The following is a 27,469-nucleotide window of genomic DNA, read 5'->3' as shown; positions in this document are numbered from 1 at the left end:
GACTTGAGGAGGGTCCAGGAACTCATCAGCAGGATGAGTGGTGGTAGCATTAACCCCCACAGCTCCCTGAGTCCCTGTGTTGGTTCAGGGAGCCATGAGAATTAATGCCACCATCATTCGCCCCACCCCCAAATTGCCAGGTATGAAGCCCCACTGGGGACTTGTTTTAGCAGCAGCCAGACAAGCAATTGCTGTGTTAACCCCCAAGGGTGCCTGAGTTGCTCTGTCAGATCAGGAAACCTCATGGGTTAACATCACTATTGCTCAGCCTACCACCAAATGTATGGGTATGGAGTCCCACTGGGGATTTGTTTCAGTGGTGGCAGGGTGAGTAATGGAAGTATTAACTCTCATGACTCCCTGAGCCAACAAAAAGGCTCAGGCAGCCATGGGGGTTAATGCCACTACCACTTGTTCTGATGCTGGAGGTGGGTCTAGATGAGGCTTGCAAGGAGCCCTGCAGTCCAGATCTGGCTCAGGATGGTCAAAAAATTTGACATCCCTAGACTATAGCATTAGGTTAGCAGTATCACTTAGCATATAGGAGTCAAACCCACTCTGACTAACTGACCCTAGCCTTTCCTGCAACTTCCAAAAATAACTAAGTTTTCTTACTGCCTTTTCATCCTCAATGTACATAGGGAAGGCCTCAGAGGAACCCCCCTGGGCAGCACAAACACTGTGAGAAATGTTTCAGCCGGTACTGCCGAGTCCCCATCGAGCCCACCATCTCCTGCATGGTGATCAATTGCCACTTGCACTGTGGGGCTGCCTTTCACAAGTGCAAAGAGGAAGAACACCAACTCCTGTGTCCCCTCGAGCAGGTAGCATGCCTCAACTCAGCCTATGGCTGCCCTTTCTCCATGGCCCGCTTTAAGCTGGCAAAGCACCTTCAGGTCTGTCCAGCCAGCATTGTGTGTTGCTCTATGGAATGGAATCGCTGGCCGAATGTGGACTCAGACACTATCCTACATCAGAACATTATGAAGGAACCACATAACGAAGAGTGTCTGGATACAGCACTGGCCTTCCGAGATCAGAAGATTCTTTTTAGGAATCTGAAGGTGGCTGAGCTTTTTCCTGAGTGGAGAGAAGATGATGAAATGGAAGCACTAATGGTTGAAGATGCAGGTTTAGAACAAGAAGCTGTTGGAGGAGCATTCTGTGGTTCTACAGAAAATGATGGCCAAGAGATAGAGCTGAGCCAACTCGAGCGTGAGGAGTTGGCAAAAGACAAGGAGGGGATGGACCTGTTAAGTTACAAAGCCTGGGAGAACATTTTTAGCAAGGAACTTTCAGCTTGCAAGGTAACAGGCTCATTAGAAACCACAGAAAAAAAGGAAGGTGGAAGCTCCAAGAAAACAGTGCCAGTTTCTTCTGGAGACGAACCCAAAGAGAAGTCAAAGGAGGCATCTGCCACGGAGGACCCAAAAGAAAACAAAAAACCTCATGAAATCAATTTATCTGCAGAAAAGACAGGCCTGGCCCCTTGGCAAGATGGGGTTCTGGAAAGGTTGAAAAAAGAAGTTGATGTAGGTGGTTATAACATGTACCTGGTGCATCATGGGAGAATGCTTATCCATTTTGGCCAGTTAGCTGCTTGCACACCCAAAGAAAAAGATTTTGTCTATGGGAACTTGGAGCATCAAGAAGTGAAAACCGTCTGTACCTTTAAAGTACCTACCAGCTATTATGGCAAAAGAGCACGACTTGGAGATGCCCTGGGACATAAGATGCCAAGTGCGAACAAGTCAGTGGATACTTCAGAGTTGGGAATAAACCTGGAAGAATTACCCAAATCAGATATAGTCAGAACTACACTACTGTGTGCATTGGAAAAAGAGCTGAAAGGTCATGAGATATCCGAAGCAAAGAGTATTGATGGACTGTTCATGGATTTTGGGACACAGACATACACATTTCAGGCAGAACCCTTCTCTGCTGGGGCAACTCTAGCAGATGTTCTGGATGCACAAAACCCCCCAGAACTCCATGTAGAGCTTGACACACAATGTGTGACTAGAAGGCATAATAAAAGCAGCTCTATCTTCACATTCATGTGCAATCACTTCTTCAGGAGGGATGAGTTTCCTTCACATTTCAAGAATGTGCATGCTGATATCCAGTCGTGTCTGGACAGGTGGTTCCAACACCGTTGTCCCCTTGCCTACTTGGGATGTACTTTTGTTCAGAATAATTTCCGTCCTCCCGGTCATAAAGCAAAGGTTATTTACTGCCAGCCTCTCAAGACACTTGCTATTAAACCACTGGTTGACCCTGTGCTTTCTGAACCAGAGAAATGCAACTTCAAAATGAGGATTCAAGTTGAAGATAATCACTCTCTAAGCAGCCTCCCAGCAGAACTGCTGAAATACATTGCCAGCTTCTTAGATAGCTTCAGCTTGTCTCAGTTGTCCCAAGTGTCTGTGCTAATGAGGGACATCTGTGCCACTCTGCTTCAGGAGAGAGGAATGGTCTTCCTGCTGTGGGAGAGAAAGAGATATTCTCATGGAGGCACTTCATGGAGAGCGTGTAAAAAGGCAAGTAACTAATCTTTGAGAAAGAAGAGAAAGGTAGTTACCTATGTTAAACTGAAGTCAGGCAAAAGGCAGGACTGGGATGCACCCTATAGACTAACTGAATCAGAGTTGCAGAAGTTTTCATGAGTAAGAGCTCACTTCATCAGAAAGTGAATACATCTCTGATTCAATTAGTTGTTGAGAAAGAAACAATATTTGTACGATAGGCTCATTAAAAAGGAAATGCAAGTACTTTATTCTTTGCCTGGTGTGAGCTGAGCTTTTCCAATGCTTTTAAAGGTTCTGCACCAGACTTTTTACATTTGTGCCTTTTTTGGTCCTTTATAATTTTTAAAGAAAGCCTGAAATGACTATATCCTTGGCAAAAAATGAAACACTTACAAGTACTCACTGGGTGTGTCTACACAAGATGTTTACTGTGGAGCTAATTCATCTCAACGTCTACACATGCACCCCTATTAGGGTGCAAGGAACTAGTAAACTGAGCAGCAGGGTAGTGCTTGTAAATGCAGGTACTACCCTGCTGCAGAGATTTTTCATTTGCAGCAGCATACATGTATAGATGCTGACGCAGCTGGCTGGGGCACGAGGGGACTTCAGTGCAGGGACTGCCTGCTGGCTAGCCCTGCACTTAAGCACCCTCATGCCCCAACCAGCCCATTCACAGCACACTGAGCCTGGTTGGAGCAGCCCCAGGCTGGCAGGCTGACCCCTGGGGACCTGCCAGCTGGGGCTGCTCCAACCAAGCTCCATGTGCTGTGCAATAATAAACTCTGGAGCTGATTGCTCCAGAGTTTATTCATGTGCACTAATTGTTGACGTGTCCACTGTGATGGAGAAGGGAGCCTGTATGTTCATGCCAGAAGTTTGCAAGGTATTTGTGAAAATTTGACTTTGGAAGTGGACTGCTTAATAGGATCAGAAATATGAAGAGCTCCTATCTTATATAATTAACTGATTAAAAAAACAATCTCACATTGGTGATGACTAGAAATTAACGCCACCTAATAGCTGGTTGGTCATCTGAACAAAATCTTTTGGCACACCTCAGATTTTTTTTCCAGTCAAAATATTCAATATCACAGTGGATGCTAATTAGTGGCCTTGCTATCATTCTTACAAGGCTCAAGGGCTGAATGGTCTTGGAAACTTTAACATGATTAAATATACTGGGTAAGAGATTTAGAGACAACAAATATAGGCTTTACTAAAGGATGTATCTTGGAAGGCAATGATTCTGAAAAGTACTTATGGTTATGATGGGTAACCAAAGGAATGTGAACTCTCAGTAAAAAGCTATGACTAAAATAGCCAATACAATCCTTGGGTGCATTTAAAAAAAGGAAATATTCAGCAGGAGGGAAGAAGTTATGTTACTTTATATATTGCATTGCTGAGAATATTGCTATGTTGTTTCTAGTAATGTTGAGTCAATTTCTGATGTTTACACTTCAAAGGGATGTTAAAAAATTAGAGAGGATTTAGAGAAGGGCCACAAAATGATTGAGGATAGACTTTCAGTGAGACAATTAAAGGAGCCCATTTGGTGACTTGACCAAGCTTGTAAGGTGTACCTCTTATGGGGAGAAGATATATTAGTCTTTGGGTATGACTTGACCTACCTAATTAGATACCATGGCTGGAAACTGATGCTAGCCATATTCAAACCACAAACAAGGTGCAAAATTGTAATGGTAAAGATAATCAGCCACTGGAGCTACTTACAGGGGGATGTGAAGCATTCTTCTTGATCACTTGAAACCAAGATTGGATGTCTTTCTTAAAGATATGCTTTCTCATTTTCTCACACGGTAAAACCTTTATGCAGAAATTACTGTGTGAAATGTTATGACCTATGTAAAAAGCTCAAACAGGTTACAGTGGCCCCTTCCGTCCTGAAATCAGTGAGTGGAGTGCCTATCTCAGTCTGGGTGAGACGTGAGGGAGACAAGAGAGGAGGCAGGGTTTGGTGGATAGGATCCTACCTTGCCATTGTGTACCTGTGCCAGGTCTGTAGACAAAAGACATCAGTTTCCAGAGATGTCGCTCAGACACACTTCACTAGCACTTCCCTAACAAATGTAGGGAAAGAGGGCAGAGACACAAGCATGGAGTGGGGGAGCATTTTTGTGCTCTGGGCACTGGTGACACACAGGGTGGTAACAATGATGAGTCCACTGTTGGCAGCAGCACCAGGGCACCCTGCTCATCCTACTTTAGTTATGCTACTGAAAGAGGGTGAGCATTAAATTGACTCTTAGCCTTTTGGCCTCAATAGGGGCCAGAACATTCCTAGAATACTCCAGGGAACCTGGGAGCTACTCCACATTGCAATTCCTTACCAAGATCTATTGGAATAGGATCTGGAGGATTCTGGAGCTCTCCCTGAATTTCCATAGTGTGCCTTGCCCCTGACATGCCTTCTCTAAACACTGTTACTAGGATGTGCAAGGGAGCTTGTGTAGGACTTAGGACAGAACAATGCCATGTGCCAGTACAGGCTGGGGGCCAGCTGCCTGGGAGAACTCTACAGAAAAGGACTTGGGGGTTACAATGGACAATAAATTGAATATGAGCCAACAGTGTGTACTGGAGTCCTGCATTCAATTTTTGGGCCCCCCCACTACAGAAAGGACATGGACCAACTGGAGGGAGTCCAGCAGAGGGCAACAAAAATGGTGAGGGGCTGGGGGACATGACTTGTAAGGAGAGGCTAAGGGAACTGGGCTTATTTAGTTTGGAGAAGAGAAGACTGAGTGGGGACTTAATAGGAGCCTTCAACTACCTGAAGAGGAGGTTCAAAAGAGGATGGAGGTAGACTGTTTTCAGGGGTGGCAGATGACAAAACAAGGAGCAACAGTCTCAAGTTGTAGCAAGGGAAGTTTAGGTTAGATATTAGGAAGAATTTTCTCATTAGAAGGGTAGTAATACACTGAAACAGGTTACCCAGAGAGGTGGGAATCTTCATCCTTGTAGGTTTTCAAGACCTTGCTAGACAGTGCTTTGGCTGGGATGATCCAGTTGGGGATGGCCCTGCTTTGAGCAGGGGGCTGGACTAGATGACCTCCAGAGGTCCCTTCCAACCCTCATTTTCTATGATTCTATGGGAGAATCAGGCAGCTTGGTTGGGGCTGGAGTTGGAGCTTTGTACTCAAATCCAAGATGAGCGGTTCCCCACCATGGTAAATGGTGGAGGGGAATTTCATTTTGGATTTGAGTAAATATGGTAGCCATAGAAAGTTAAATACAACACCAAGGTCTTAGAATATAAAAAATGTATAATATGTTTTATTCCTACCTGTAGTGAGGTACAGGGCACTCCACAGCCTCTGATAGCTGGAGTGTATGATGTTATGATTGTGATGAGAATCAGCCAAGTTTCACACTGAGGATTTTCACAGCAGAAAAGACTCTTGTGCCACAAGACATTGCATATCCTAGCCATAGTGACATTGTGCAAAGGCAAGTGTATCACAGGAGGAGCTGTGAAGGTGCAATGATGCACATGTTGGCAATAGTGAAGGAAGGATTTTGTTTTTTAAATATGTTTAAAAGCAAACAAGTAAAATATGAGTTGATGAATATTCTGTTGTTAATTGTTCCTTGCGAGCTGTGTTTATCTGTTACATTGTCAGTACATAGGGAGGAAAGAAACACATCTTCCTCCTCCTCCAACTGTGGTTTTTGAATGGCAATGGCTGTAGCTGCCACACTTTTTGGTTAGTACACTTCAGCCAGTCTGTGTCAGATATGGAACTTAAATGTGAGTTTGCCCAGTTTGTGAATCTCAGACAGTATTAGGCATGAGAGAGATGATGAGACAACAAAACAGGTAACTTAGACTGAAGATATATAACTGTCTCTGCTCCAGGTCTTGAACCACGACTTATTTCTTGGCGGTGGGTGCCTAAGTCTGGTTTCCTCACCTTCAAAAATCCAGTTCTTTAACTCCCACAACACTAGTGATTCTGGGAAGGAATCACTCCACCTCCCCCCTATGATGGTGGTTGCATTGTTGGCTATACAGGCACTGAGACAAAGAGACAGACCCTGTAGCCCAGTGACCTGAGATGTGGGAATTATGAGTTCAAGTCCCAGCTTCAAATCAAGAATTTGAGTCCAGGTCTCCCACACCCAGTTACATAAGCTAAGCATTAGGCAATTGAGATCTACCTCTTCTGGGCATGCTCTGATCATGCTTATGAGACTGAGCCCTGCTGGCAAGAAAAACAAGGAAATTCCTATTTTGATAGTCTCACTTCAGGTCCTCTATGGTTGGGGGCTGAGCTCTGGGGCTGAGTGGCTTGTTAGCTGGAGCAACATCAGTACTTAAGCACCTTTATGGTGAAAATGCAAATGCTGGTGGAAATGCAAGTGCCTACAGGGGCAGGTGGCAGCTAAGCAGCAGTTTTGAATAGGTCATTGGTGCCATACTTGTGAATTCAGATACAAACCCAAATGGCTTTGGGAGATTTGGGCCTAGGTAGCTAATGGGCACAGACCGGGGGTGGGCAATTAGTTGGGCCCAAAGGCCACATAGGGAATTTTGATGAGTCATCGCAGGCTGGGTCAGCACTTCTCCCCCACTCCCTTGCCTCTCAATAACTCATCAAAACTCCCTATGGGACTTTGTGGGGCATAGGGAGCAGTGTCTGGGAGCAGGACAGGTGTGATACACTCTCAGCTTACTCTGTCCTGTGGGACGGGGGTGGCAGAGGGGTGTATGGGGGTGTATGGAGGGATATGTGCGCCGGGGGAGGGGGGGGAGGCTGTCTGGGAGCCACCAGGGGGTGAGAGGAGGGAGGGGAAGGTGGGGAGTGCTGGTAGACATTCTGCATGGGGCCAAGCCCTGCCAGGGACAGCCCATGCTGTGCTTTCACTCACATGCACTAGCCATGGCTGTGGCCCTGGCCCTGGCCCTGGCCCTGGCCCTAGCCTGTGGCTGGAGGCAAGGGGAGCAGAACAGCCCCACCAGCCTGGGCCCTGGCCAGCCCTCACAGCTTCTAGTGGGGCTATTCCTGGTGTGGCTGCAACTACCTGGGTGCTGCTTTGCTCCCCTCACCTCCAGCAGTGGTTCCTCCTCCTGCTCCTGCCCCTGCTGTGCTGGTTCGGGCAGGTGGGAAACTTCACTTTGGTGGCTCCTCCTGGAGGGGAGGGGAACAGAGCACTGGGAACAGCCCCGCCAGAAGCTGTGCCCTGTCCGGGCCTTGGGCCAGCGGGCTCTGGCAGGGGTGTGACATGGGTTTGCCTGGTGGGAGTGGGTGAGGCTCAATCCTATGTGGAGCACTGTAGGGGCAGCCGCAAGCTGGATTCAGTCAGTTGGCAGGCTGTGCTGGCCCCAGCAGCCTTACCTGGGGTCTGAGCATCACCCAGAGCATAAGCGGGGCCAAGCCTGCTGCTTGGAGTCTGGCCAGCAACCAGAGTGTGACTCTGGCTGGTCAGGCTCTGTTTCTGGTGGTGCATGCTGCTGCTGGATGCACCATAATGCTTTCTTAGCAGCGTTTTTTTTTTTTGACAGCAGGATCTCGCAGTGTCAAAAAACTCGCCATGCTTAACAGTGCAGCAAACAAGTGCACGCACACTATATATGGTTTGCAGTGCCTGTTTGAGGCACCACAAACCATACATGCGCACTCATCAGGATGCCCCCTACGGTGCCACACTACACTACCTTCTGCCTCACTTTAGTCTAACACAGCTAACCACTTCTTTATTTCCAGGGTACCCCTCTTGAGTGGCATCCCCAAGCAGGTTGTACTGCCCCAGGCACTGCTCCTATATCAGAAGCCACATCTATATGTGTGAATGACAACTTTCCTACTATATAGGAATGACTACCTTCCCTACTATTGCTGTAGAACTGGTGTGTGATCAATTAAAAAAATTAGACATACACAAGTCAGCAGGACCAGATGAACTTCATCCAAGAGTGCTGAAGGAGCTGGCCAAAGTCATAGATTTCATAGGCATTAGGGCTGGAAGGGACCTCAGGAGATCAACAAGTCCAGCCCCCTTCCCCAAAGGCAGGAAGTCAGTTGGGATCAAAGGATCCCAGCAAGATATACATCCAAATGTTTCTTAAATGCTTGCACCCCCTCTGGTGGCAGTCTGTTCCAGGCCCTGGGGCTCAGACAGTAAAGAGGTTCTTCCTTATGTCCACCCTGAAACGGTCTTGGAGGAGTTTGTGACTGTTGGACCTTGTTATCCTTTGGGGTGCTCTGGTGAACAGGCATTCCCCCAAATCCTGATGTACACCCCTTATATACTTATAGGCAGCTACCAGGTCCCTGCTGAGCCTGCACTTTTCCAGGCTGTCATCATACAGCCTGTTCTCCTGCCCTCTGATCATGCATGTGGCTCTCCTCTGGACTCTCTCAAGTTTCTCCACATCCTTCTTGAATTGTGGAGCCCAGAATTGGATGCAGCACTCCAGCTGCGGCCTCACCAAGGCCAAGTACAGTGGGAGGATGACATCCTGGGATTTGCTTGAGAAGCACCTATGGATGCAAGGCAGAGTTTTCCTCGCTTTACCAGCTGCGACATCGCATTGGTGGCTCATATTCATCTTGTGGTCAGTCATGAGCCCCAAGTCCCTTCTGGCAAGCATAGCACTCCTGAGCCTATAAACATGCTGCGGTGGAGTATCTTGCATTTTTCGGTGTTAAATGCCATCAGGTTTTTGTCCACCCATTTTCTGAGCCTGTAATGGTCGGCCGGAATCACCATCTTGTCCTCGGGTGTAGACGCTTTACCCCAAAGTTTGGTGTCATCAGCGAACTTGGCCAGTCCGCTTCTGATACCAATGTTCACATCATTAATGAAAAGAACCTTGGGGGATCCCGCTGGTCACAGCACCCTACAATGATTGTCTTCCATCAGCTACCACCCTTTGGGTCCGACCCCAGAGCCAGTTCCCCAGTCATTGAACTGTGATATAGCTGAGGCCGCAGTTGGCCAGTTTTTCTATGAGATAATCATGGGATACCAGATCAAAGGCTTTTTTTAGATCAAGATATATGACATCAATCTCCTCTCCCTTGTCCAGATGATATGTCACCTGGTCATATAAGGAGATGAGATTGGTCAGGCAAGACCTACCCACAACAAACCCGTGCTGGCTATCCCTCAGGATGCCAGTTTGTCAAGAATGGTCTCTTTGATAATTTTTTCCAAGATCTTCCCCAGGGTAGAGGTCAGGCTGATGGAGCTGTAGTTCCCCAGATCTACTTTCCTCCCTTTCTTGAAGAGAGGCACCACATTGGCCTTCTTCCAATCTTCAGGCACTACACCAGAGCACCAGGAGTTCTCAAAGATCTGTGCCAGTGGCTGAGCTATGATATTTGCCAGCTCCTTAAGTACCCTGGGGTGTAAACTGTGTGGGTCAGCTGACTTGAAGGTGTCCAGCCTCTCAAGGTGTTCCTTCACATTGTCTACATTAATGTAGGGTAATAGATCTCCCTCATCCTGGCCATTCCGTACTGTATTGAGTAGAGCTGTCCCTTGGGGTTGGTGAAAAACTGACGCAAAATACCCATTAAGCAAGTTGGCTTTTTCCTGGGTGTCGCTTGTCAGTTGTCCCATTTAGTTTAGCAGGGGTCCAATGTTACCCTTGATTCTCCTCTGGCTCACCACATATCTAAAAAAGGACTTTTTATTGTCCTTGATATGTGTAGCCAGTTGGAGTTCAGTCACAGCCTTGGCTTTCCTGGTTTGCTCCCTACAGGGCAGAATACTCCTCCTTTCATAGATTTCATAGACACTAGGGCTGGAAGGGACCTCAGAAAATCATTGAGTCCAGCCCCACACCCCAGGGGCAGGAAGTCACCAGGGATCATAGGATCCCAGCAAGATAAACATCCAAATTTCACTTGAAGGTGTTCAAAGTAGGTGCTTGAACCACCTCCAATAGCAGGCTATTCCAGACCTTGGGGGCTCGAGGTGGATCCAGTCTTCCATCCTTTATAGGTCTCTCTTTTTAGATGCAGGAGGTCCACTAGTTCCCTTTAGAGCCAAGGAGGCTGCTGTGCCCTTTTGCTACCTTTCCTCCAAGACGGGATAGACATTCCTTGTGCTTCCAGGATCGTTTCCTTGAGGAGCAACTACTCATCCTGAACTCCCCTCCCCTTTGGGTTGTGGCCCTTTAGGACCTTATCAACAAGTCTTCTGAGCTTGTCAAAGTCAGCTTTCCAGAAGTCAAGGACTTCTGCATTGCTGACTGACTTGCCAGCTTTATGGCAGATAGTGAAGGTGATCAGCTCATGGTCGCTGTCTCCCAGCTCCCTTCTATTGTTAGGTCGCTAATTAAGTCATCCCACATTGCTAGTACCAGGTCAAGCAGTGGTTTGCCCCTCATCAGTCCATAGACTTCTTGAGTTAGATAGAGCTCGTCCACGCACATGAGGAAGCTTTGCGACCATTCAGATTTGGCTGAGTGCTTTTCCCATGAGATGTCTAGGTAGTTGAAGTCTCCCACGACAACTATGCACCAGGAGTGTGCAGCCTCATCCAGTTCCCTGGTGAATTCCTGGTTGAGCTCTTGATCCTGGCTAGAAAATTTGTAGTAGATTCCCACCATTGTGTCCCCTATGCCATGTTCACCACTTATTTTAACCCAGAGAATCTCCAGTCATCCACCCTGGGTGCCAATGTTGGCTTGCAGGGATGTGTAGCATTCCTTGACATAGAGAGCTACACCCCTGCACCTTTTGTCTACGTGATCTCTCCTGTACAAGGTATAGCCATCTATACCTGTGGCCCAGTCATTGGTGAAATCCCACCAGGTCTCCGTTATCCCTATGAGATCGTAGTCATTCTTGTTTAGCAGGAGGAGCAGTTCCTCCTGTTAATTCCCCTAGCTCCTGGCATTGTGTATGGGCACATAAGTGTCCCATTGGGGGCCCTTGTCTTCCCTACAAATCCTCCCAGGGCTGGGGTAGGGGTGGGTTCCCTTGAGTGCCTTAGCCTGCTGGGTTTGCAGAAGTTGCCCAGTGGGCTTGCTGTGGCAGTAGTTCCCCCATCCTCCAGTGGGCTTAGTTTAAAGCCCGGTCGAGCACGTCAGCCAGTCTGGCTGAGAAAAGCCTCCTTCCCAGTGCAGTGAGGTAGAGGCCATCCCTTCCCAGCAGTCCACTGCCTCTCTCACCAAAGAGTGGACTGTGATTGTGGCAGCTGAAGCCTTCAGGATGATACCAGCGCCAGTCTTTGGTTAACTACCTCGAACCGCCTGATCCTCCCCAGCCCATAGCCTGAAACTGGGAGGATCAAGGAAAACAACACCTGTGCCCCTGGCAAAACTGTTCCAAAACTCGTGGCCCTCCGAAGACGTCTCTGAGGACTGGAAGAGGGCCAATGTTGTGCCCATCTTCAAGAAGGGGAGAAGAGAAGACTCAGGTAACTATAGGCCAATTAATTTAACTTTTATCACAGGGAAAATCCTAGAAAAATTAATTAAGGCGTCTATGTGTGATATGCTTGCAGAGGGTAGGATTCTGAACAAAGCCAACATGGCTTTGTTGCAGACAGGTCTTGTCTTACCAATCTCATCTTCTTCTACAACCAGGTAACTCACCATCTGGATAAGAAAAAGGAGGTTGACATTGTATACCTTGACTTCCAAAAGGCCTTTCATCTGGTATCCCATGATGTTCCCATGAGAAAATTGGAGGATTGCAGGTTTAACTGCATGACAGCTAGGTGGGTAGGAAGCTGGCTGTGGGGTAGGACCCAGAGAGTTCTAATGAACGGATCTGTGTTGCCCTGGTGAGAAGTGGCCAGTGGAGTCCTTCAGGGGTCAGTGCTTGGTTCAGTTCTTTTCAATGCCTTTATCCACGATTTGGATGTGGGGGTGAAGCACTCACTGGCCAAGTTCACGGATGACACCAAATTATGGGGAAGCGTGGTCACACTTGAAGATAGGCTGCAGATACAGGCAGACCTAGACAGGCCATTAAGTTGGGCAGATTGAAACCAGATGAAGTTCAACATGGAGAAATGTAATCCTCACCTGAGGATGAACAATCCTCAACATACCTACTGGCTTGATGGAGCCAAACTGACCAGCACCACGAATGAAAAGGACCTAGGGGTAATAATAGATCACAGTATGAATATGAGCCATCAGTGCAATGCTGTAGCCAGTAGGGCAAATAATACTCTGGCATGCATAAATCAATGCATCACAAGCAAAACCAAGGAAGCAATTCTTCCATTTTACTCAGCATTGGTGAGACCACAGCTGGAGTACTGCATCCAGTTCTGGGTACCACACTTTAACAAGGATGTGGTAACGCTTGAGAGAGTCTGGAGAAGACCCACCTCCATATGATCAGAGACTTGCACGGCAATACAAGGAAAGGCTGAGGGACCTGGGACTCTTCAGCCTACAAAAGAGAAGGCTGAGAGGGGATTTGGTAGCAGCTTACTGCTACATCAGGGAAATATATCAAGGACTTGGCGAACAACTCTCACCAGGGCACCCTTTGGGAAAACTAAGAGTAATGACCACAAACTCCTAGAAAACTGTTGCAAGCTGAACATTAGGAAAAATTTCTTTATAGCTAGGGTGTCCAGACGGTGGAATAAGCTCCCTCCAGAGGTGGTGCAATTGCCTACCCTGGAGATCTTCAAGAGCAGACTGGACGGTCACCTTGCTGGGGTCACTTGACCCCAGTTGTCTTTCCTACCTAGTGCAGGGGGCCGGACCTGATAATCTTCCAAGGTCCCTTCCAGCTTTACAGTCTATGACTTTATGAATCTGTATAGTACCATGGGTGGATGAACAGGCATTGCCACCCAATTGTGCTTATTAGCCCACTCAAAGCACTGCATGGGAGTAGTGTAGCATTCTTGAGAGTACTGTTGGGAACCATGATGCAACTTACATACTCCTAAACATCTTACATACTTTTGAAATGTTTGCCATAGTTGACTGTCCGAAACTAGCCATTTGCAAAGCATCAATTCCTTTTACTAATCCTACATTACTAGTGCATTCAGCAAATAGGAATGGTGTCTGAGAGTTTTGTGTCAGCTAAGATAAAAGGATGCAAATTCAAAGTTACAGGCCTATTTACACCTTTTATGAATAGTTGAAACCATAGGCAATGTGTAGGGAGGGCACAAGGGGGCACATGCCCCCCCTGAGATTGGCCACTGCCGAAGCTGCTGCTAACTTCTGCAGGTGATCACCACTTACATTTGCCCCCACTTCACTGCTGATGCGGCTGGCGGCGTTTGTGGGCAGTCCCCACTGCTGGTCACCCCTCACCACTTGCCCCCCAGTAGGTGGTCCCTGCTCACCACCACAGCACCCCCCAGTTGTGGGAGGCACCAGTCATTCATGGTTTAAACTGTTTTCATTCTGCAGTTAAAGTGAAATTTTTCAAGAAAAGATTTGTGTGGAGGTATGTGCCACTGGACTTTGCACATTCTGATGTTGGTTGCCTAATAAATGAGGCACAAATTACTGAGAGAGAAGGTTTTTGATTCAAAACTTGCTCACATGTTGAATTAAAAAGTTCTGGAACACAGGAATTGTTTCAGTAGAACTGACCAATTGCAGCACAGTCTAGCATCCTATTTTCTTCCCATAGATCACTAGTTTAGTAAGTTTGACATATTTCATTCAGTTATAATTTCAGAAGTGCCTTTTATCATAGTCCTTAGAGTCACAAGACTTATAAACATGTGGTGAAAACTGCCAAGAAGGCCAGCTCATTTTCAGTCATCCTGTAAACATAACCTTAATGTAAGTTCTCTGACCTTTTCTAGGTTTTTTTTGAGCGTGAAATCTGTTAATTGTGCTCTACTTCTTTAGGATATGTTGTGGTATAGGGGTAGGTTTTACAGCACAATGTGAGAGTGGTGAGGGTTAAAGTCATCCCACTTTTTCAATTAACAGAGGGATCTCAATGAAGAAGCTCTCCTTTTTGGTCTTTCAAATATCTGTATTGACTCCCAATGAGTGTAGTGTGCTTTTTGGTGAACACAGCAGTCACAGAGGAAACGTGGTTTCTGATCTGTCACACTGGTAGACATCAGTCTGTCCTGCATGAAGAGGATAAGCAGAAGAATTACTGAGATATTTTATATCCCCTTCATGAACCACCTAGTATGAAATCTTGTCCCCCCTCACATATCAAGACAAACCAGAACTTCATACAGTCCAGGGTCCTCTTTCATTACTTTACCAGAACACACCCATAATTAGGGACCTATTTAACTCCATGTGAGAGAAAGCAGTTTTCACGGCTTGGTCACAGTGTTCAGATCCAATTTTACAGTCATATCAAGGTGGCCCCAACCTTCAGCACTGATTGGCAGAGGCTTCACCTCTTGATGTTGACAGGTGGAGAGGCCTAAGGGGAGGAGGGACAAGGGGGTGGCCACCATCTTGACTGCTGGCTGCCCTTTTTATGGCCCTGGCTCCAATGTTGATTGGCAGATAGGCACAAGGGTGCAGCTGCCATCTTGGCTGCTGCCCTTCTTGCTGCCTCGTCAGCTTGTGCCTTCCCCTCCCAAGCAGGCTATGAGGTTGTGTGACAGCAGCAGTGAGGAGCAGCTAGCATTTTATTAAGTTTGAGGTTTTATTGGTTGATTTCCTGGGAAATTGCAGCCAATGCCATTTTTCACAGTGATTGTGGGGATTGCCCGTTTTTGTGGTTTCCATGAAAATCGCAAAATTGTGATTTAAGTAAGTCCCTACCCGTAATCTTTCTCTGGCACCTTGCCTCCCAATATTAAGCATGACCTGAACCCTTAGGTCAGTGGTTCTCAATCTTTTTAGACTAAAGACACACCTAAAAAATTGCCAGCTCTTAGTTTTCACTTGTTTCTTGACTACATAAAAATAATAGAGAAATTCTTCTGTTGCCAAGAACTCACAATGCCCACAGCAGGTCAAAATGTGTTTATACTATGTTTTTGACCTATTTTAAATCTCTAGGCTGAGCTGGTGGATCATATCTAGGTGTTGCTTTTTTTTTAGCTTCAAATTGCTGACTCATGTTGAATTTTGACCCACTATAGCCTCAAGTGCTATTGCCATTTGTGCAGTTTACAGGGAAATTTTATGCCCTGAAACAGCAGGCATGACAACTCTTCTAATTGTTAATGTAAATTAGTACAGTTGCAAACACCTACTGATATGGAGGCATTGTTTGGGACTCCATAGTTATGGCTTTATTTAATTTTGTACATAAAGCCAAATTCTTTGTTTTGTGTGATAATACAGAGTGTCCTCCCCAAGGTAACAGCATTTACACTTTAGGTAAAAGAGTGAATTTTCTGAGAATTTACAGGCAAATCCTTTTGCTCATGAGTTAAAGTTTAATTAAAACCTTAATAAATTTAGCAGTTATATGACTCCTTCCTTCTTTTGAAAATATTACAAATAGAATGATGCAGACCAAGCAGTGCCACGGGGAATTTCTGCCACTATAGTCATAGAATCATAGAAGTAGGGTTGGAAGGGACCTTGTAGATCTTCAAGTCCGACCCCCTGCCTGGGCAGGAGAAAAACTGGGCTCAAATGACTCCAGCCAGGTAGGCATCAAGGATCCTCCTCTTTTCTTAAAGACCCCCAGGGTAGGAGCCAGCACCACTTCCCTTGGAAGTTGGTTCCAGATCCTAGCTGCCCTGACTGTGAAGTAGTTCTTATGGATGTCTAATCTAAACCTACTCTCCAACAACTTATGGTCATTATTCCTTGTTATGCCAGGGGGCGCTAGGGGAAACAAGGTCTCTCCCAAACCCTTCTGGTCCCCGCTAGTGAGTTTATAGACTGTCACCAGGTCCCCCCTCAGCCTTCTCTTGTGAAGGCTGAACAGGTTCAGGTCCCGCAGTCTCTCATTGTAGGGTCTGCCCTGTTGTCCCCGGATCATGCGGGTGGCCCTCCTCTGGACCTTCTCAATGTTGTCCACATCCCTCCTGAAGTGGGGCGCACAGAACTGGACACAGTACTCCAGCTGTGGCCTGACCAGTGTTGCACAGAGGGGGAGGATCACCTCCTTGGCCCTACTTGAGATGCACCTGTGGATGCACGACAAGGTCCGGTTAGCCCTTCCAACCGTGACCTCGCATTGTCGGCCCATGTTCATCTTGGAGTCAGTAATGACTCCAAGATCCCTTTCTGCCTCTGTGCTCTCAAGAAGGGAGTTTCCCATCTTATAAGTGTGCTGCTGGTTACTACTGCCCAAGTGCAGCACCCTGCACTTGTCAGTATTGAAACTGCATCCTGTTTTTGTTAGCCCACCCCTGTAACCTATCCAGGTCTTGCTGCAGTCTTTCCCTCCCTACTAGCGTGCTCACCTCACCCCAAATTTTGGTATCATCAGTGAATTTAAACAGGTTGCTTTTCACCCCATTGTCCAAATTGCTGATAAAGAGATTGAACAGCACGGGCCCAAGGACTGAGCCCTGGGGGACTCCGCTGCCCACTTCTCCCCAGGTCGAATATGACCCGTCCACCACCACCCTCTGAGTACGACCCTTCAGCCAATCTGCAATCCATCTGACTGTGTAGGCATCAATGCCACAGTCGCCTAGTTTTTTAATGAGGATGGGGTGGGAGACAATGTCAAAGGCCTTGCTGAAGTCCAGAAAGACTACATCCACGGCAACACCTGCATCCAAGGCTTTTGTGACCTGATCATAAAAGGCAATCAGGTTGGTCTGACATGACCTGCCCCTAATGAAACCATGCTGGTTGCCCTTGAGCATCATCTCTGAGGCCGGCCCATCACAGATGTGCTCCTTGATGATCTTCTCAAAGAGTTTCCCTAGGATTGAGGTAAGACTGACTGACAGGCCTATAGTTGCCCGGGTCCTCCCTCCTCCCTTTTTTAAAGATGGGGACCACATTGGCTATCTTCCAATCATCTGGCACCTGGCCCAAGCACCATGAGTGCTCATAAAGCTGTGCCAAAGGCCTTGCAATAACCCCTGCTAGCTCCCTCAACACCCTGGGGTGGAGAGCATCTGGACCCTGATTTGAACACATCCAGCCCCTCCAGAAGCTCTCTAACCCGGTCCTCCCCAACCTGAGAGTCTGGAGGCGTTCCCCTCGAGTCTGTCTTGCATCACAGTGGGGAAGTCCCAGTCCCTGCACAAGAAAATGGAGGTGAAGAATTGGTTAAAGAGGTCTGCTTTCTCCTCTGGTGCAACCACCAGATTGCCCAGAGAATCTTGCAGGGGCCCCACATTTCCGGTGCTTTCTTCATCCTCCCTATATATTTGAAAAAGGACTTTTTATTATCTTTGATCTTGGACGCTAGTCCTAGCTCTATGTCTGCCTTAGCTTTCTTGACAGCCCCCCTACAGGCCCAAGCAGAGGAGGTATACTCCTCTTTGGAGATAGCACCCCCCTTCCACCAGTTGTACGCCGCCTTTTTGGCAATCAGGCATTCCTGGACACCCTTGGTGAGCCAGGGGGCTTTCGGGCACTCCTGCCCCCCTGCTTCTTGTTGGGATGGTCACCCCTTGGGCCCTGGTATCGTCTCCTTAAGGAACGACCACTCATCTTGGGCACTGAGTTCCCTGCTCTCAAGAACCCCAGTGCCTCTCCCACTAATCTCAACTCATTGAAGTTGGCCCTCTTGAAGTCTAGGGCTACCGCCTTGCTGCAGGCCCTTGACACCCTGCGCTGGATGGTGAATTCCAGCAAGTGATGATCGCTATCACCCAGGTGGTCAAGGACCTGGAGGCCCCTTACCAGGTCGTCGCCTGTGGCCAGGACCAGGTCCAACGAGGGCATTTCCTCTGGTGGGACTGTGCACCTCCTGAATTAAGTGGAGGTCCTGTATCTCAGCCAGGAACCTCCTGGAACGGTCTGACCTGGCTGACTGTTCCTCCCAGCAGGTGTCATGGGTAATTTAAATCACCCATGACAACTACATCCCTTGCCTTAAGTGCCTCTGCAAGTTGGCCCGAAAATTCCCAGTCCAGCTCCTCCCCTTGGTTGGGGGGTCTGTAGTAGACCCCCACCATTAGATCCCTCTCCCCACGGCCCCCTTGTATCTTGACCCAGAGCACTTCAGCTTGCCCCTCCTCTGACCCCATTCTGCTGGCAGAGGATGTGTATTGCTCTTTGACATAGAGCACCACACCCCCCACCTTTCCTTCCTTCTCTATCCTGCCTGTAAAGCCTATAGCCCCTAATGCTAACTGCCCAGTCATGGGATGAATCCCACCACGTTTCTGTAAGCCCTATTATGTCTGGGTCTGAACTGGCTATTCTGAGGGTGAGTTCCTCCTGTTTATTCCCCATACTACAAGCATTGGTATATAGGCATTTAAGGCCTTGCCTGTGCATGTGCCACCCCCCTGATTTGGGAGACTGTCCGGACCCCTGTTTCTTACCTGGGCACTCCTTGCATTTGTCACCTGTCTTGCTCAGGTGGTGTCTCCTCATCTTCCTGCGGCCCCCTCCCCTGGTGAGGCTAGTTTAAAGCTCACTGTACGAGATCAGCCAACCTGGAAGAGAAGACACACTTGCCTTTAGGAGAGAGGTGAAGCCCATCCCACCCCAGCAAGTCCCCTGCCTGAAAGCATGGGTCATTATCTAGGAACCCACGGCCTGCCTGGTGGCACCAACTGCGTAAGCGCTGGTTGACCTTGCCAATGCAGGCCTTGTGTCACCCGATCCCTGCCTACTCACCAGAAGAAGAGAGGAGAATACCACCTGCACCCCTGTCTCCTTAAGCTTGTCCCCCAGAGCCTTGAAATCCTTCATAATGCAGGTCAGGGTTGCCCCTGGCCGTGTCATTTGTCCCCACATGGATGACAACCATAGGGGGGAGGATACTACTGGTCTGCAGGTCAGATGTAGGCCAGGATCCTCTCTGTGATGTCCCTAACTCAAGCCCCAGGCATGAAGCAAACCTCTCGCGTCACAGGGTCAGGTTGGCAGATGGGACCTTCCAGTCCTCGTAGGATGGAGTCTCTGATGATGGGGACCCGGCATTTCTTCCTGCTGGTGTTCACTCTCTGCCCATTCTTTGTCATGTGGGGAGTGGCATCGTCCCCACTGGAGCCAATTTCTCTGTCTTTCTCCATCACAGTTGCCAGGGTGTCGAACCTGTTCCCCAGGTGAACCTGGGGAGCTTCTACCACTTTAGGCCTAGCAGCTCTGGATTTGGACACTTTCTGCCACTCCTGCGTTGGATGCTTCTCCTATGGGGGCTGTACAGTGGGTGACCAGGCCTGCAGAAAACAGAAATAGGCATCAATGTCATCCTCTGCATCCCTGATCCCCCTCAGCCTGCTCGCCTCAGCCTGGAGCTCCCTCACCTGCTCCTCCAAGGCCCTAAGTTGTACACAGGAGGGACAGACAAGGCGACCACCAGGCCCCCCCCCAGGACCCCACCAAGCCCTTCCTACAGACAGGGGGGCAAGGGGCCACCAACCCTGCCATGAGCTCTGTCTGGGTGGAGGTCTCAGAAGAGCCCATGGCAGGCAGCAGTGCCCGGGCAGGGCCCCTGGCAGCTGCGCTCCACATCTGCACCATGTCTGCAGAGCTGTGCCTGCTGCTTTTACTCACTGGAGGTGCCGCTCTGGGCAGCTACCTCGCACCCTCCTTACGTGAATGCCGGTGCACCCTTACAGAGCGCGCCTGTTTGCGCGCACTGTTCACGCGCGGCTCCCTGTCAGGTGAGCTAAGAGGGCTCTGGAGGGCTTCCACTCCAGATCCACCTCAGCTGTGCTGTACCCTCTGCCCCACTTACTTAGGGGGAAATCAGCTGTTGCTGCCCCCACCACTGTCTCCTCCGCAGCTGCTGCCTTCACTGCCAAGGTAAAGTGGGTACACGGTGACACACGTGCACCCTGCTCCCTCTGCTCCTGCTCCCCAACTGCCCATATATTATATTATATATTAGCACTTTACATTTACTCTGTTTTATTGCACATTTCTCTGTGTATATATATACAGATTTTCCATTCTGTTGCATCAGTTCTTAATTAACATGACTTCATTAGTCAGTCCAATTAAATGAGCATGAGGAAGACCCATTATAGTATCTGAACATTGATTTGTAAAATCCTGAAGCATTTTATGAAATGCTCCCTATGCTTAATATGTTTAAGTCTTCTCTTTTTTCCCCCCCATACTAGATTTGGCAATTTAGCAGCCTGTTCTCGCCTGTTAACAAGTGGCAATTCAATGAAGTTCCCTGCATGTCTGAACATCTGAAGGCTTGTCCATTCTATGAAGTGGAACACAAGAAGGACCCGATCTGGCTACCCAGCATGCGTGAATCTCAAGGGCGGGATCAAGAGACTTTGGTTTCTGCCTTCAAGCGTAGATTCTGAGCAGATAAACGCAACTCTGCCCAGGTCACTCACAGGAGGATTGGGTGCAGATTGTTACGTGGGCACTGCAGGAGAAAGGTCCTGTTGGAATTATAAAATTATCCTTCTGCTATTCTTCCTGGAATATGCTGCATCTTTTTTCTTGCATTATTTTAACCCTCAGTGCTTCACTCAGCTGTAGACTTCTGGCATGCTGGTTGCTAATGTCACCTTGCTTTCTATTTATTTTTTGTTTCTTGGCCTCTCAGCATAGCCACTTGGAAAAAGCAATGATTAATGTGAATGCTTTACAGGGAGCCATTTTGGCAGTCTGGAAGTCAAGGAAATGCTACTGGCCCAACAGTGTCCTTGAAGAAAGGAAGAACAGTTAGAGCATTTATTTAGCTTCGATAAATTAGATGTACATCATGGTCAGCATGCAGAATCATCCACAACTAAATACACAACACAGGGAAGTTCCTGAATTGTGCCCTTTCTGAGAACATTTTGCTTCACTATTGACAGACATGGCACTAGTAAGGGTGTTGGGATGCACAGGAACAGGAAACCAAGCCCTGGAATGTTGGCTGTGTCATAGCTTCATGAGATATATAATCTAAGATTCAGCAATACATAAAACAGCAGCAAATTAGCATCTAAAGAAAAAGGATGGAGGTTACAATTCAGGAAAGCCTGCTGCTGCAGGGCAGCATTTCATGAGGGGCACTGGCAGGGCTGTGTGAGGCAGGGGGCTGCAGGTTGGGAGTGAAGGGCACCAGCAGGGTTGGGGTGAGGGCAGGCAGGAGGCTGCAGGTTGGGGGTGAGGGTCAGAGGCAGGGCACAGGCATATCACTGCCCCCCAGTCATATACCCAAGTGTTTCTGTTATTTTTGTAAAATAATGTTTCTTCTACAAAGAACCCCTGGTTATAACACTGGATCCAAACACTCCCTGACACTAAGGAAGCATGGATCCTTAGTGAGAGAGATGGAGTAGGGAGAAACAGGTCAAGGTCCAGGCAGTAAGTAATTAAGGTGGAATTGCCAGGGCAGCCACCCTACATACAATTGCTGGTTGAGAGCCAAAAAATAGCAGCTGCCACCACAGGTGCACAATCATACTGGTGGCACAGCAGCAGCTAGAACTTGCTGTTGCCTCATGCGCCCAGCTGCCTTGTCACACTCTGGGTCCAGGAGAGGGGTGAAACATTGAGTGGGAGAAGGGAGAGGTTGTTTGATATGCATTAAGTGGGAGGAAGTAACTTTGCAGGGGGTGATCAGCAGGGATCCTGGTTTTCTCTGATAAAAAAAAAAATCACAAATTCTCTGACACAAAAATATTGCAGATTCTCTGATAAAAACCCCAAAATCCATTATTAAAATTAAAAGGCCCCTGCAGCCCCCACCCCCCAGCCCTGCTGGTGCCCTTCACTCGCCCCCACAACAGCCCCCCCGCCCTAATTGTGCCTCTTGCCTCTACCCACAGCCCTGCTGGAGGGGGGCCCCAGCTTCCAGGGCTATGGGGCCAGGGACACAAGTCTGCAGCTCCCTGCCCCCAATAGCAGGCAGCGGCAGCAGAAGCAGCATGGAGCCGGCTCCCTCACTGTTCTGCCTGTTCAGCTAGGGGTGGGGCAAGCTCCTGGCTTCCCCCGCCCTGCCAGTGGCCCCCAACCATGGCCCCCAACCCCCCAGCCCCCTTCAAGCCCCACTTACCTCAGGCTCCAGGAGCAAAGAGTGAAGCTGAGCTAAGCAGAGCTGTGGCTGAGAGCCTCAGGCCCCGCCCTTCCCCTTCCCCCTTCTCCTCCAGGCAGAGCTGGGGGTTTCCCACTCTGTTTGAAAACAGCTCTGCAGGCTGGAGTTCAACCAGCCTGCAGAGCTGTTTACAAAAGCAGGGACTCCGCAGGTTTCTCTGCTAAAAGGAGAAATCCACGTTTTCTCTCATAAAAAGGGAAAATCCATGGTTTTCTCTGTTTTTCCATGGGAAACCAGGTTCCTTGGTGATCAGAAGAATGGAGAATGGCAGCCTGAGAATACTTAGGAAGAAGGAAAGTTATAAGAGGTGGCTTTGGGTAGATGGTTGATAGAGACTGGTAGCATGTAGCGGAATACTGGACAAGTTGGAAAAGGCAGGTAAGGTACAGATGTGAGGAGAGGTGGCGGAGGAGGATTTTCAAGACTGAATTCAAATGGAGGTAAGAGAGGATTAAACTGACAGCAGAAAGTGGTGGGAGAGGGGTTAATAGGTTGGGAGGGGAGACAAGGGAAAGCAAAGCTTTCCAGAAGAGGAGAAGAGGAGTAGTGCGAAGAGTGGTGTTTAGGAGTTGAGAAAAAAAGGGAAGGGAAAGAAATTGGCTTTTATATTTTGGACAAAACTGTGGGAGGGGCTTACTGGGGGAGGCTGGAGAGTGGAGTTGTTTGGATTTATAACTGACAGAATGGGGCATGTTTGTGTTAACACGTCTAAATTCAAATGCCACCTCCTCCATTTTGGATGGAGACAGTTGCTGTACCCTTTGTACCCACTGTGTGTCAGGGTCTTTGCACTGATGGTAAAGATGTTAAAACCAGGGTCTGTGACATGGGCAGCAGCAGCAGCAGCAGGAGTTGAGTCACCTGCAGCAACTGTGGCTGCTCTGCTGGCAGTAGCAATAATTGCCATTCTTGCACCTCCTCTAGTGGGTGTCTGAGCCTGATGCCCCAGCTGTCCACCACTGGTTATGCCATTGCTGGGAAGTTGCAACAGAGTCATTAAATAGCATCACCTTTGGATGCCTAGCACCTGTGAAAATAGATCATAGACAGCAGCCTATTGGGAGGAAGAGTCTGGAATTTCTCACCGTTGGTATATGGCAAGGGATTGGAATTTAGGGGGAAGGAGAAAAGGTGGGTGGTTCAGCAATACATGAAATAAAGACAGGGGCTCTGCTTGCCTGGCAGTTGACCAAGGCTTGACTTCCAAGTAAGAAAGAGTCCAGAATAAGGGGGATTACTTCTCAGGAGGGTTTTCTATTTTACCAGCATCTGTAACTCAAGTGCTTTCTTAAAAATAAAAGTCACTGCAGTCAAAAAATCCTAAAGTCCTTGCTTGCTTACCTGTCTCTGAAAGGTTTAACTGAAAAATGCAGGGATGTGAAACTTAGGGAGCCTGTTTAAGCAACTGGAGGTTCTGGACAGCTGAGGCAGGAGTTTCAGAGTTTGTAGTAGTTGGGCTGCAGAGCCCCACACAGGAAAAGACAGCAGACAGGGGCCTGTACCAGGAAATGTGCTTAGGGCTACGGACAGACATTACACATAAACTGATTTAAATGATCAGAAACTGGTTTAAACCTGTAACAGAACAGATGTTCAATGCACATAAACCTGTTTGAAAATGGCTGAAACTGGTTTGAGATAAACCTGGTTGAATGTAGCATCAGACTTAACTGATTTGGGTTAAACCTGTTTAAGCAATGTCTGTCCCAGACCCCTTGTTGGTTTAAGCTAAATCAGAGTCCCCCATCATCCTGGCATGCTCTCTGAGCTCAGCTGAGCTCTCTGCTCTACAGCAGAGCTGGCCCCTCCCCTCTGCTCCCTAGCCAGAGCTCCAGCAGAGACTTTCAGGCACAGCAGAGTCTGCTGGCTTCCCCATGCCTCCTAACCCCTCACCACTCACTGCTTAAGCAGGGATCCCTTCCTTCTCTCTGCCACAGCATGGATCATAGCTAGCATGTGATTTCATAGATTTCATAGACATCAGGGCTGGAAGGGACCTCGGGAGATCATCGAGTCCAGCCCCCTGCCCAAAGGGCAGGAAGTCAGCTGGGGTCATAGGATCCCAGCAAGATAAGCATCCAATTTACTCTTGAAGGTGTTCAATGTAGGTGCTTGAACCACCTCCTCTGGCAGACTGTTCCAGACCTTGGGGGCTCGGACAGTAAAGAAATTCTTCCTTATGTCCAGCCTGAAACGGTCTTGCAGGAGTTTGTGACCATTCGACCTCGTCATCCCTTGGGGCGCTCTGGTGAACAGACGTTCCCCCAGATCCTGGTGGTCACCCCGATAAACTTATAGGTGGCCATCAGATCACCCCTGAGCCTGCGCTTTTCCAGGCTAAAGAGTCCCATGGCTCTCAGCCTGTCATCGTAAGATCTGTTTTCCTGACCTCTGATCGTGCGCGTGGCTCTCCTCTGGACTCTCTCAAGCTTCTCCACATCCTTTTTGAATTGTGGAGCCCAAAACTGGACGCAGTACTCCAGCTGCGGCCTCACCAAGGCCGAGTACAAGGGGAGAATGACGTCCCGGGATTTGCTCGAGAAGCATCTATGGATGCACGCCAGCATTTTGGTCGCTTTACTAGCCGCAGCATTGCATTGGAGGCTCATGTTCACCTTGTGGTCAATGATGACCCCCAAGTCTTTTTCTTCTGTAGTGCTAACCAACGTAGCACTGCCGAGCCTATAAGGGTGCTGCAGGTTTTTCCTCCCAAGGTGGAGAACCTTGCATTTTTCGGTGTTAAACACCATGAGGTTCTCGTCTGCCCATTTGCTGAGCTTGTCCAGGTCAGCCTGGATCACCCTCCTATCTTCTGGCATGGATGCTTTGCCCCAAAGTTTGGTGTCATCGGCGAACTTGGCCAGTCCACTCCTGACTCCAATGTCCACATCGTTAATGAAGATGTTGAACAGTATGGGTCCCAGGACAGAGCCTTGAGGGACCCCACTGGTCACAGGGCACCATGATGAGTGACTGCTATCAATCACAACCCTCTCGGTCCGACCACGGAGCCAGTTTCCCAGCCAGCGGATCGTGGTGGAGCCAAGGCCACAACTGGGCAGTTTGGCCAAGAGGTGATCATGGGATACCAGATCAAAAGCTTTTTTGAAGTCAAGATATATGACATCAATCTCTTCTCCCTTGTCCAGGTGATAGGTCACCTGGTCATAGAAGGAAATGAGATTGGTCAAACAAGACCTACCCGCAACAAACCCATGCTGGCTGTCCCTTAGAATGTTAGCCTGGGCCAGTCCCTCAAGGATAGCCTCCTTAATAAACTTTTCTAAGATCTTCCCCAGGATAGAAGTCAGGCTAATGGGCCTGTAGTTAGCCGGATCCACTCTCCTCCCTTTCTTGAAGATCGGCACCACATTGGCCTTCTTCCAGTCTTCGGGCACTACACCAGAGCGCCAGGAGTTTTCAAAGATCCGTGCCAGGGGCTGGGCTATGACACTCGCCAGCTCCTTGAGTACCCTGGGGTGCAGGTTGTCAGGGCCAGCTGACTTGAAGGTATCCAGCTTCTCAAGGTGTTCCTTCACGAGGTCAGCATTGATGGAGGGTAGGGGATGCCCCTCACCCAGATTTCCCTGTCCCATAGCAGGCATGGGCATCCCGTGTGACTGATAAAAGACTGACGCAAAGTACCTATTTAATAGGTTGGTTTTTTCCTGGGCGTCAGTTGTCAGTTGCCCCATCTGGTTTAGCAGGGGTCCAACATTGCCCTTGCTTTTCCTCCGGCTCCCCACATATCTGAAAAAGGACTTTTTGTTGTCCTTGATGCCTGAAGCTAGTTGGAGTTCAGTTGCAGCCTTGGCTTTCCTGGTTTGGTCCCTGCAGGACCGGACCAGCGCGGAGTAATCCTCCTTGGAGGTGAATCCCGTCCTCCATCCTTTGTAGGCTTTCCTTTTTAGCCGTAGGAGGTCCGCTAGGTCTCTGGAGAGCCAGGGGGGCTGCTGTGCCTTCTTGCTGCCTTTCCTCCGTGTTGGAATAGATTTAGCTTGTGCACTGAGGATCGCTTCCTTGAGAAGCAACCGCTCTTCTTGAACTCCCATCACCCTGGGGTCATGGTCCCTGAGGGCGTGACCGACTAGCCTCTTGAGCTTGTCAAAGTCGGCTTTTCTGAAGTCAAGGACTTCTGTGTTGCTGACTGACTTGCCAGCTTTACGGCGGATGGTGAAGGCGATCAGCTCGTGGTCGCTGTCACCCAACTTCCCATCAATCACTAGGTCGCTGATTAGGTCGTCCCCCGTAGCCAGTACCAGGTCAAGCAGCGCTTTGTCTCTCATTGGCCCATAGACTTCTTGAGTCAGGTAGAGGTCATCCACGCACGAGAGAAAGCTTTGCGCCCGCTCAGATTTAGCTGAGTGATCTTCCCACGAGATGTCCGGGTAATTGAAGTCACCCATGACAACCAAGGTCCTGGAGCAAGCGGCCTCAGTCAGTTCCCGGGCAAACTCCTGGTCAAGCTCGGGACTTTGAGTGGGAGGTCTGTAATAGACTCCCACCGTTGTGTCCCCTGTGCCGAATTCCCCATGAATTTTTACCCAGAGGGTCTCTAGCTGTCTATGCCGGTCGCCAACATCAGCTTGCAGGGACATGTAGCTTCCTTCACATAGGTGTGCTAGCTAATGCTGTGTAAGGCTCCAGCAGAGACTGCAGATGCAGCAGGGTCTGCCTGGCTTTCCCCTGCCCAACCCCTCACTGCTCAAGCACGAAATCCTGCTCCCCTACTTCCTTCTCTTCTTCCCTCCCATCTCCCACAACATGGACCCCAGCCCCACAGAACCTAGGCATGTGGTATGCTAGCTAATGCAGAGAGGGGTGTGTTTGTGTGTCTCCAGTTTCACTGTGGCAAGCAGACAGAACAGTGACTGTTTAGGGCTGTTTGGAACTAAT

At 48.7% G+C, this 27,469-nt stretch overlaps 1 protein-coding gene across 2 annotated transcripts in view; it reads left to right on the top strand.

Annotated features, from left to right (window-relative positions):
* The window catches only part of FBXO40 (F-box protein 40), a 36,419-nt gene extending 15,464 nt beyond the window's left edge, over positions 1 to 20,955 (top strand). For both annotated transcript variants that reach the window (XM_090053454.1, XM_090053445.1), the window contains 2 exons: positions 642 to 2,540; positions 20,646 to 20,955. In XM_090053454.1, coding sequence (XP_089909580.1) covers positions 642 to 2,540; positions 20,646 to 20,843 — 2,097 coding nt within the window. In that variant the 3' untranslated portion in view covers positions 20,844 to 20,955. The remainder of the gene's footprint in view (positions 1 to 641; positions 2,541 to 20,645) is intronic.
* The last annotated feature ends 6,514 nt before the right edge of the window (positions 20,956 to 27,469 follow it).

The sequence above is a fragment of the Crocodylus siamensis genome, chromosome 1 (genome assembly GCF_052110815.1).
Source record: "Crocodylus siamensis isolate JL-2025a chromosome 1, ASM5211081v1, whole genome shotgun sequence".
NCBI lineage: Eukaryota > Metazoa > Chordata > Crocodylia > Crocodylidae > Crocodylus > Crocodylus siamensis.
The sequence above is the reverse complement of the archived record's forward strand: the minus strand, read 5'-3'. Positions and strand labels throughout refer to the sequence as shown.